The following is an 11,454-nucleotide window of genomic DNA, read 5'->3' on the forward strand; positions in this document are numbered from 1 at the left end:
AATGATATATGCTTGCCTTTGTTTCGGCTATAATGAAGTTTGCCAGTAAATCTCGCTTAGTATAGCCGCCCCTTTCAGGAGGTCTCCCCCTGTGTAATTCCAGTGCGCTCCTCACCCTGCGGCCCGTGACTCCTTTTATCCACTCCTTTGCTGTCCGCCATACCTCTCCGGCCTGTCTGCAGTCGTAGAGGATGTGCCAGGCCGTGGCCTGGCTTCCAGGGCATGCTCTGCACACTGAGTTTTCTCGCAATCCCGAACGCGACAGGAAAACGGCGTCTGCCAGGCGATCATGTGCCAGTCTCCAAGACACCTCCCCCTCCCTCCCCAGGACTGGCGCCGTCCAGAAGGCTTTCCAGCACGTAGACTCTCCCCATATGCCGTCCTTGTAGGGCCACTTCTCTTTGTTTTTTTTGGCAACGATTTCTCGGTAAATATCGCTTTTGTGTATGGGAAACGTTCACGTTCGCTTCGACAGCTCGCTCCGGAAACCGAAGGGGAGAGATTCCTCCGTCGGGGGCCAAGATGTGGGGAGAGGTCCTCCGTTTTCCCCGGACCTCACGTCCATTGTGTCGAGGGCGCTTTTCAATGAGGAGTAGAAACCGTTCCTCTTAGGCCTGGTCTCGAGGAAGTAGGAAACGAAGATTTTCCACGGTTGAACTTCACCTGTGACGTACCGTTGAAAGAAATTTATCCTCATAGCGGTAATTTTTGCCTGCACGTCAGTCAGCCCCAGTCCTCCGCACCCGAGCGGGGCCGTCAGCACGGCCCCGGCAACCCAGTGTTTTCGGCCCCTACCCCACACAAAATCCGTGAGGGCGGCTTGCACCCGCCGGATGCATTGAGGGCTAATGCATTGGGTCTGTAGGCGGTACCAGATGGTCGGGGCCACGAACTGATTTACGACCATTGTCCTTCCTCTCACGGAAAGGGCCCCTGAAGCCGCTTCCCACCTCCTCAATCCGTTTTGAATTTTTTCTTCTAGGTCTTCCTCTAGTCCTTCTCTCTCTTTGATGGTGTCATTTTTAAAAACCACTCCGAGGAATCGGGCACCTTCGGTGGAGATCGCGAAGGGTCCGAGCCTATCCGTGCGCCCGCGCCAGGACCCGACGTACATCCCTTCAGTTTTACTCTCGTTAAGTTCTGCTCCCGAGAGGGCGGCGTACGAATCGAATGATTTTATCACATTTCTTGCAGCGTCGTCATCCGAGATGAATAAAGTTACGTCATCTGCGTATGCTGATAGCGTAATATGTGCTTCTTGAGTGGGGAGTGGAAAACCTGTAATTTTAGTTTTTAGGATGTGGAGTAGTGGCTCTAGGGCCAGTGCGTACAGCTGGCCGGAGAGCGGACATCCTTGTCTTATGCCTCGCTTAAAGGGGATTGGGGGAGTCAGACTATTGCCAACCCTAACGAGGCATGATGCGTCCTCGTAAATTGTACTTAAAGTTTTTATGAAAATTTCCCCAAAATTCATGCGTCTCAATACATTGAATAAAAAATCCTGGCGAACTTTGTCGAAAGCGCCCTTTTGGTCCAGACTTAATATGGCCAGTGGAGAATTAGTTTCATTCGCATATGCGATAATGTCACGATTTAGGGACAGGTTATCTAAGATGGTTCTGCCTGTGACGCCGCACCCTTGCTCGGGGGATACCACCTCTCGCATTGCCGACGACAGTCTCATGGAAAGGGCCTTCGCAATTATTTTGTAATCGGTGGTGGTGATCGAGATTGGTCTCCAGTTCTTCAAATTTGTTCTGTCTCCTTTTTTATGAATTAAATTCAGAACGGCCCATCTGCTGGAGATAGGGAGCATGCCTCTCTCTAGGCTCGCGTCGACCATTGACGCGAAGGGCATCGCGAGGAGAGTCCAAAAGGTCTTATAGAATTCGGACGTTAGGCCATCGATTCCTGGTGCTTTCTTTCGGTTCAAGCTGTAGAGTGCAGTGCGGAGATCCTCTGGGGTCAGGGGCGCCTCCATCCGCGCTTTACTCTCCGCCGTCAATTCCGGCTGCCCCCGCGAAAGAATAATAAAATCGTCCTCCTGCAGCGCTGAGTCTGTATGTACGGGGGCTTGAAAGACTTTTTCATAATAGTCTTTTACGTACTTCACAAGATGCTGCTGTTCGGAGAGGATAGTGCCGTCGTCTGTTTCCAATGACGTCAGGGGGGGTCGATGCATCCGTGTCACCGATCTTGAGAGAGCAGTCCCCAACGGATTCTCCGAAGACGCTATCTCTTCCCATCCCTCGATCGCCGTCGCTCTCTCGCCCACCTCCTTGTACGTGCGCCTTATTTCCTCCCTCGCCTTCATCGCCTCCTCTCCTCGAGTCGTCGCCTCCGTCGCCTCGAGCGATCTCATGTGGGATATGTTTCTGTCTTTACTAAGGCGTACATAAATCCTGGTGGCGGCTCTAATCTCAGATTTTAAAGTTTCCCACGCGACGACGGGGTCCCCGCTCTCGTGGGTAGACGTCACTTCCTCGATAATTGTCGACATGAATTCGACAAATTCTTCGTTATCAAGTAGGTAGTTGTAGAATTTCCAGTACGGGGGAGGTGGTTTTATTACATCCTGGATGGTGAAGTCTATGGATAGAGCCATGTGGTCCGAGAACGAGGCTCGCCTTTCGATGGAGGATATTTTCTGTATGTTGTCAGTGTATATCCTGTCCAGGCGGGATGCAATATTGGGGTCGGCCGCAGAGTGGTACGTATACCCTTCCCTCCTTCCGTGCCTTTCCCTCCATACGTCTGATAGAGAGTGCTTCCTAATGAGTGCAGCGAGACGCCTCGCCTTTGTAGGCTCCCTCTCTATCCTCGATGAGCGGTCGTGACGAGGCGACAGCGTGCAATTATAGTCGCCAGCTAGTATGGTGAGATCCGGATGATAGTCTTCCGCCCTCCCTTGCTCGAGTGCGTCGTCCATCTTCCGTATCACTTCACCAGCTATGTCCTTGTCGTTAGGTAGGTAGCTGTTAATAACGCGTAAGGTGGAGCCTGAGCTAAATTCGAAACGATGTTCTGTAGCATGCCCCGGATAGAGGGTGTTTTCCTTCGTTATGTTGGGGGCGAGGTTCTTTTTTATTGCGATGCCAGTTCCCGCGGCTACTCTGTGGGTGGGGTTGAGGCTGAAAGAATAGCCGAGGCTGCGGAGGCAGGGTTGGAGGTGGTCCGCGTTTGTTTCCTGCATAAGTAGGATATCTGGTTCCCACCGCTGGATGAAAAATTTGAGCTGTTGACTTTTTATGTTGCTGGCCACTGGAATACACCCTCTATCTATGAATCCATGGTCAACTTATTGCGTTACTTTTTTTTTTTCAACCAAATTTTTATTTTGTAGTATGATTTATTTTGCTTGAGTATTTGATTTTCAATAATCTAATCTTCTAAAAGAATTACTAACATTTTTTAAGCATTGTGAAATTTTAAATGGGTTACTGGTGCTAATAACAACAAAGTTAGTAAATACAAAGTACATAATAAGTCTATAGGCTAGAGCCGACATTCGATCATTCACATTGAAAAATCCACGATAGCTACACCTGATGTCAGGTCTTCCACGTATAAAAATGAACATCGAATCCACCCAACATCCGGCACGAAATGGTTAAAATAAATTAGAGGAAACTTTAATTGACCCAACCATGGCCTGCAAGCTCAACTGAATGTAAAGTGCACTTTGAGTGCTTTTGTAGTAGATGTACAGGATGAGCTTCAATCAATTTTTTTGTCTCTCACTAAATCACCTTGGAATTAATTCCAATATACATAATTTTTATAGAGATTGAAAAAAAAACATTATATAAAAAACATTTATTCATTTGTATGCAACAAAAATATGTTTTACAACGAAAAAGAAATTATGTACAGGCATACAATTATCATGCAAAGTATACATAAAGCTAAGTTTGGAAGGTATCTCTCTTGAATTATATTGAATATAAAACAGACAAGTGAAAGAACTTATCATTTAAAATTTCTCACACTGAAGAACTAGTTGCAAAAGAAGCTATTCTCTGAAACAAATTGATATTTTCAGATAGTTTTACTTTTCTTGCTGAATGCGTTCTTGCTGCGTTGAATGCTCTTGAAACCATCCCAAAGCATACAAACTTACATTTTGTAGCAGGGTAAATAATACTTCCAAGAGACCAACCAGTTCAAACATCTAATACTTTAAATCTGAGATAACATTTTTCATTTGCAATTGAGGTATGCATTCATAATACTTCAGGAGCAGCATTAACCAATAAACTCAGTATCAAAGATTTAACTTGATAGGAATGGAATTATTAGTTTTTCCAGAGCATTTTGACTCAAATATATTCGGTTTAGCCAAGAGTAGTTTATTAAGTACATGCAATTTGAACTTACTACAAAGTTTTGACAGGGATACTTCTTAAATTCTTAGCAAAAGTAGCATTGTTTTACTGATGACAATTATGCAAATGACAGGACCAGCCTGGCTATATACAATGGAATATGGATTGAGCCATAATTCTACAGAGAATTACCGCAGTAAGTAATGTACACCTCTTATTAAAAGGGAGAGGCCAAAAAAATATATATGAAGTATTTACAACAGATGAAATGATCTATTTACATTTAGCACATTCTGATGGCTATCAATCTACTTAAAACCTAAGTATAAATGATTCTCTTGAAAAACTTGTATCACAGCCTATAAAAATCACACGATAAAAATTGGCTACTTGCAACTTTTAGTCCAAAAATCAATTTAAATTCATCATAACATGAGGTACACCAACCACATATTTTGTTGGAAAATACACCCACATGGCACAGTTTAAACCCAACTGAGGCAAAATTGTTTCCAAAATATTTCCAGGCCAAATAAATATTCATAACTGCAAAAACGAAAACGCAATCATTTTGGACTTACATTAAACAATATGTAAAATGAAAGAAAATATATATCTAAAGACCAAAACTAAACCAAAATACTCAAAAAATCAATTATTGGACAAGGAGCTGGATTGATGTATTACATGCATTATCAGATTTTATGGGGTGTTGGTCAAAAACCATTTCTTCCAATGATGAGCCACTGAGAAAATGAGAAAAAGCCCCAGTAATTAGATCATAGCTGGGCACACTATTGTCTACACTATAAGCATCCCTATGATCTTGTCTCTTCTTCACAATTATAGAAGAAGGTGCCTTCAAAGGATGACTTTTTACTAGATGATCACTCTCCTCTGTGCTCAGGTTGAAAGAACCTTGGTTGACTAGAGAGGAACAATCTCCATCTCCACTGCATTCTTCAGACACACCAAGAGATGAAATGAGCTTAAGAGCATTAGAGGCTTCCTCTAGACCTAAAGAGGAAGCCTTTAACAGAAGTTGACTGGCTAATTTAGTATCAGGCTGCAGCCCACCAAAACCATTTCCATGGAATACAGCCAAATTATAAGTAGCAGCAGCATGCCCCTTATCTGATGCTTGCTTATACCAATAAAGAGCCTGGAAGAAAAGTAAGACACTCAGAATGAAATATTTTACATTCAAAGTTTAATATTGAGTTATTTTAAGAATGAGCAATTTAGAATGACATCTTAAACAGAGTTACAAATTTAATTTCAAATAAGAACCAATAGACCCCCTGCCAGACATATCAACGTCTTTAATGATTCAACTAGTAAAAGAGCAAGTATAATCATAAGTTGTAGCACTTCCTCCTACAGAGATATCATTAATGTATACATATATTGAAAAAAAAAGATTCTATTCCATAAAATATTTAAATTAAAACATTGCCTCACAAATGAGTGAATCGCTAATTAAATAATTTTTAAAAATTGAAATAATTAATATACCTGGGATAAGTTTTTCACTACTCCCCCGACACCCTTCTCATAGCAGATTCCCAGATTGAAAGCCGCCACTGCATTGCCGAGGGATGCAGATTTATAAAACAGATCTGCAGGTAGAGGATCACTTTGAGTGGAGCCGCATCCTTCGTCTAGTTTTTGTAATGCCAGTGCTAGAAGAACTTGTGACTGAGCTTCATCAAGTCCTTTCCCAGCTTCTTTGAAAGCCTAAGGAAATTATGGTTGATAATGGATTATAAAATTGAAACGTAGGCTTTCTCTGCAAGAATTATTGGTGTCAACAGCTTTCGGGAGCAGCTGCCTATTGTGCTTTATCATGCGAGCTTTCGTAGCAATTGCAGGTCGCATCATCAAGCATTTCATCACTGATGATGCAACCTGCAATGGCCACAAAAGCTCGCGTGACAAAGTGTAATACGCAGCTGCTCCCATAAGCCATTGATACCAAGCATTATAAATTTATTTGCAAAATCACATGAATGGCTGTCATGAGCTTATCAGTGTTACTTTGAATCCATTCAATGTAAAATGGCTATCAGCATATATATTTGACAAATTTCAGCCAGCTACTTCATCTCCACTACTCTGCTTCACCCTTTCCACTCCATTCATGGATAAATGAATTCTCAATCATTAATACAACCGCAAGCAAATCATTAATCAATGAAGTATTTACTTAATGCTATACGGTTTCCAGGATATGCTGAATTTTTTTAAATTATTGCAAAAAATAATCATAGTCTCCCCATAATATATCCTTGCCAAAATAATGAAAGAAATAAATGTTTCCTCAAACTCAAAGCACTCTAACATAGATATGATTGTAATGCCGTGACGCACCACAAGACTCAATTTCACTTACTTCTTCAAGGGTTATGGGCCCATATGTCAACCTCTCATCAGAAGTTTCTGGCCAAGGCATGGGAATCGCCATTTTCTGAGAGTTATTGACATCATGAGAAAAACCAACTTCATTTTGAAGCAGCTTAAAATGACTTTTTGAAGTAGGACTCTCAGAAATACCACTGTCCTCACTATTCCCCACATTAAGTGGATTTGGAGAGCATGCATCATCTAAAAATAATAAAACTCTGTCATTTTCAAGTACAATATCCATGTTAAAAAAATAAGATGAGACATAGTAACATTAATAATGTAAAGTTAACATATCCAGCATACATTACAGAAAAAAGAGAATAGGTAGCATGTGACTTACATGGATCGAATACTGAATTAATTCCTTCAACGTGCACTTTTCTATGTTTGTCCTTCATATCCTCCTGCGGGCAATCATTTCTTTGGCTCGGCAGTACCTTTAGAGGCAATGCAGAATCACCTCTCCACGCAAACAGAAAATTTGACAATGATGTCATTATACAGCATTTCCTCTTGTGTTCTGAAGTGCCATCTCTAAGTAATTCTCCATGTATATGACGAAAGCGATATTGCCCCAAAAACCACCCAAATAACACTGCTGAGGACTGAAATATGAAATACAAACAGGTTATTCTGATGAAACTTGGTTTAACAATTTTAGTACAGATTACACTATTTTCTCAACAGATGGATGCAGTTAAGAGCTTTTTAGGCCTAATAATTTTTAGAGTACCTTTTCCATTAAAATACATAACTAGCTTTAAATGCTAGAGAAAGGTTTCAGGTTACTTGATTAAGAATGAAACCCAAAAATAATCCGAAAGCCTCAAAAAAATATTTACAAAAGCGAGAAATTTGATGATTATTTACTCATTGATCATTTAGGGAACATAACATATAATTAAGGATTAAAAAAGTAGAATTTGAGAAGAAGAAATTAAAAAAGCTTAGAGAATGGATTTAAGAGAAGAGAGCATCTATGTTAATAATCATTCATCAATGTTATCATGCTCATCAATGTTAATAATAATTCAGTTCTTTTTCAAGATTTTTCCATGGTTTTCAAGAGTTTGCACCGTAATTTTAAATTTATATCTTCAATTCACATTTTCTTATCAATATAAAGTCATGAGCATAGGCGAGAAAATCTCATGAGCAAAATGTATCAAATTTGTAGAGTCGAATACAACAGCTATTCACAAGTCCAATTAGGGAGAGGTGAGGTAGGATATGAGGGTAGAAATGGTAGGAAAGGGGAGGTGGTGAGGTGAACGCTCACTATACAGGTATTTTGGAATAAAAAGTGAAAATTTAAGGCAAAAATGTTAATGCTAGAAAAATACTGGGAAGAAAATTATTTTTTTATACTAAATGCACCATTGTTAATGATAAAAAAATTATATCCGTACTTACAGCAGGAACTTAATACAAACTGTGTTGCCTAGTTTTAAAAGGATTAAGTAGCAACACATTCCCTTGACAAGGATTCTTTACTCATTTGAGTAAACTTTGTGTATGATGAATGAAAAGGGATGAAAATTGTGTTTAAAGAGAAATTGTATGCAAGAGAAAAAAAGAGAAATTTCTAATCCATGAATGGGATTATGCTCATGAGAAAGGTAATAGCAAGATTATATTAATTTCCCAATGTAAAGCATAATGGAAAAGAAACTTAAGGGCAGTATAATTTATTACCATTAATTGAAACATACTATGACATGCTTTCCAGGTATACCTACTAATATGCACACCTCAAGATATGCATAAAACACTTCAAAAGGATTAACAAAGCCCAGCATGAACTAAGCAATGAGCAAATACTAGCGTCATACCTCAAAGCTAGTTCACCCATCATAAACAGAACTGATCCATCTGCTGTACAGAATAAGAATAAACAAGAATCGTGGGAATCATTTATTGTATTTTTATTCCAATTCTGTACATACTTATGCAGCAGTGGTGGATCCAGGGTGAGGGGGAAAACATTTGGGCCCATGGACCCCTCCTCCCCAAAAGTAAAAACATATTTGTCCATAGCTTACCCCAACTGTTAATTACCCCGCTCCTGGATTCACCACTGGTCAAGCGATTTATATTATGGTGAAATATTGAGGGTTGCTTACCCATCCAACGGCCTCCAAGAATGACTGATGCATCTGACAATCCCTCCAAGAATCCTCTTTCGATTCTTCACTCTCACCATTTTGATCTCCCTCAGATTTTCCACCATCACCTCTCTTGAAACCACTCTTCGAATTTTGCAACCAACCTACTGATATATTACTTAGGCCCTTAAATTTTCCGAGATCATAACACAGAAAAGGAAGCTTTAGCACACAATTTGACTTAGAACCTGTACGAGTCAACTCTTGAGGCGAATTCTCTGCAGAAGATATACCCTTTCCCCTGGTTACTCGTTCACCATCGGAAAATGAAGCGTTTTTGTTGACCCATGAAAGAATGGTGCCTTTAAGATCTAGTCCTGATGATGACTCTGAACCCTTCTGTTCCTCCACAAAAACTACATTCTCACGCAAAGACGTCGAATCCCGTTTCCCGAAATAACCTGATTTATTGAAATCGTCACGGTATATAAAACGCCCATCCTCAGCACTATTTTTTTCGCAAATATAATCTAAATCGGGGGAAGGTTTTCCTTTACATGAGCATAAACCTTTACATTCACCATTGATGGTACGATCAACACAGGAGTAAGCCAAGTCATTACTAAGGGGACTGCCAGTAAGCCTTTTCTCAACTCCTCCACGGATAAATGGTTCCTCAAGCACACCATAGCCCTTAGATCCCTTAAGAGGTTTCAACTGGCACTGGTCCTGTGACCGAGTTTTTGATGGTCGATTATGACCTCGGAATTTTAAAGCCCAATGTAACTTCTGCTTATGTGCATGGGGCACACAATGTAAGTTACGCTCCGCAGTATCACGACTAGTTCCTTCCTTATCTAAACAACCTTTCTTATAATTATTCTTCCTCTTACAATCTTCATTAAATCCGTCTACATCTTTAGCTAGAGATGAAATTAGGCATGTCCCATTAGATGTGTCGCTTTTGAATACATTGACACTGCGATCGATGGTTTCCCACACACCTGAAAAAAATCATAGTAAATGAGAGTTCTTGTAATTAAGTATACCTCCTATACATTATAAACAGCTACCTGAAAAATGTAACAATGAGGCATCCCCTTAATTTACATCGACTACATCTAAATAAAACTTTAAAAGATAGAATGAAAACTTAATAGATACAGAAAATAGAAATGAAGAGAAAACTCACCTCTGTTAAAACATTTCCACATGGCTGCGTGCCTTATGACTTCGCTACACGATGAATACGTAGCTCTAAGTAAATAGCAGGCACTCAACACTCACTACAACGCCGATACATCATTCTTCCATATCATTTAACGAATCACCAACAACAATCACGATTTAAGGTCTTGGAAGTAATCTTCTGGTCTATATTAATGACCAAGGTTTCTTGTCGATGACCTTAAGTTCGAATAAACATGGCCAAAGTAGTTTCGGCTACGACGAAGTACCTATTAAAATATGAATCCAAAATACTAACTCCGCGAAAGACATAACCCAAATGAAAACTCTAATACGCGTCATGCACTACATAAATACTACCCTGAGCGACACAACTTACAAAATAATACAAGCGATATGCCCCAAAATGCCAAATACTTCACAACATACGGCCAAATCCAAACAAATAATTGTCCCCTTCCCCCAAATTAACTCCTTTTTTCTCTGTCCTCTGTGCTAGCGTTCCTAGCGAGACTTTTCAAAACTTTCCTCCTGAAAAAGCAAAGTCGCTCATTGCGTAACATTTTGAATCTCGGCGGCACGAATGAGTCCCCTACTCCCCTTACTCGGCGGTGAAGATGAAGTTCTGCAAGCATAATCATGGGAGGACTCTCAATTCTGCGATTCAGGTGAGGCTTAATTTGATCAATTCGCTATTTTGGAGCCTTAAATTATTCGGACAACATCTTCTTCAATCGCTATTTTTGTGGAAACAGGGTGAATTATAAATCCTTGTCATCACCTAGATCCTTTGCTAATTCTGAAATACTAACTAATGAATTATGAGTCTTCAATTAATGGTTGGAGGTTTTTGAATAATGATGACATTTTATTGCATTCAAGGAACTGTCAAATCTCAATCACGTTCGGAGTTACCCGACAATATTTGTTTAGTGGCTATCATTGAAATATTAATTTCAATGGTACTTTCATCTGTGGATAGTTTCCAAAAATTTTCTTATTTCTTCTAAACATGTGTCTATTGTTTCCTGTACCAATCCTTTGTTATACCTTCCCGTCCTAATCCTCTCCGAAAAGGACCAAATTGAATTCCTATGTGCGTTGGTAATGCCTCCTCACGTACTTTTCCATGCTTCAACGTTTTTAGATAAGTTGTGTTTGATCGCTTTTACTTAAGGAAGAGAATTAGGCCTGCTATCGGGTTCGTTCAAATGTGCTAGCCTTACCAGCGTAACTAGATCGACGCTCGAGGGATAAGACAATTGCTTAGTAATGATTAAGTGTCCACTGCCTCTTCGGTCGTAATGACAGGAACGCGTACTAAATCTTCGCGCCGTTTCGGTCGTGCAACGGAAGAATGAGTACTTTGGCCTCTCATAGCATAGAGGTTACCGGCTTCCATTTATTCAATTCGTTGACTTCGGCAGATT

The 11,454-nt window shown here is 40.4% G+C and overlaps 2 protein-coding genes across 4 annotated transcripts in view; one reads left to right on the forward strand and one right to left on the reverse strand.

Moving 5' to 3' along the window:
- Positions 1–3,801: 3,801 nt before the first annotated feature.
- On the reverse strand, positions 3,802–10,499 carry LOC124167980. 2 transcript variants are annotated; one of them, XM_046546064.1, is made up of 7 exons: positions 10,404–10,499; positions 10,029–10,293; positions 8,855–9,840; positions 7,072–7,336; positions 6,718–6,929; positions 5,841–6,062; positions 3,802–5,487 (listed from the first exon to the last, which is right to left on the reverse strand). In XM_046546064.1, the coding sequence occupies exons 2-7, from the start codon at positions 10,048–10,050 to the stop codon at positions 4,981–4,983; spliced, it is 2,214 nt and encodes a 737-aa protein (XP_046402020.1). In that variant the 5' UTR covers positions 10,051–10,293; positions 10,404–10,499; the 3' UTR covers positions 3,802–4,980. The 2 variants fall into 2 exon arrangements, with proteins under 2 accessions (XP_046402020.1, XP_046402028.1); XM_046546072.1 differs by having other exon boundaries at positions 10,454–10,470.
- Positions 10,500–10,594: 95 nt separating this feature from the next.
- Positions 10,595–11,454, forward strand: part of LOC124167969 (relaxin receptor 2-like) — a 79,678-nt gene continuing 78,818 nt past the window's right edge. For both annotated transcript variants that reach the window (XM_046546045.1, XM_046546052.1), the window contains exon 1: positions 10,595–10,692. The gene's annotated coding sequence lies outside the window, so the exon portion shown is untranslated. The remainder of the gene's footprint in view (positions 10,693–11,454) is intronic.

The sequence above is a fragment of the Ischnura elegans genome, chromosome 1 (assembly GCF_921293095.1).
Source record: "Ischnura elegans chromosome 1, ioIscEleg1.1, whole genome shotgun sequence".
Classification (NCBI taxonomy): domain Eukaryota; kingdom Metazoa; phylum Arthropoda; class Insecta; order Odonata; family Coenagrionidae; genus Ischnura; species Ischnura elegans.

Coding starts and splice junctions, on each gene's coding strand:
- LOC124167980 (XM_046546064.1), bottom strand. CDS start 10,050: ATGTGGAAATGTTTTAACAGAG. Junction 6,063..6,717: donor GGCCCATAACCCTTGAAGAA/GTAAGTGAAATT, acceptor TAATTTCCTTAG/GCTTTCAAAGAAGCTGGGAA. Junction 5,488..5,840: donor TAGTGAAAAACTTATCCCAG/GTATATTAATTA, acceptor CTTTTCTTCCAG/GCTCTTTATTGGTATAAGCA.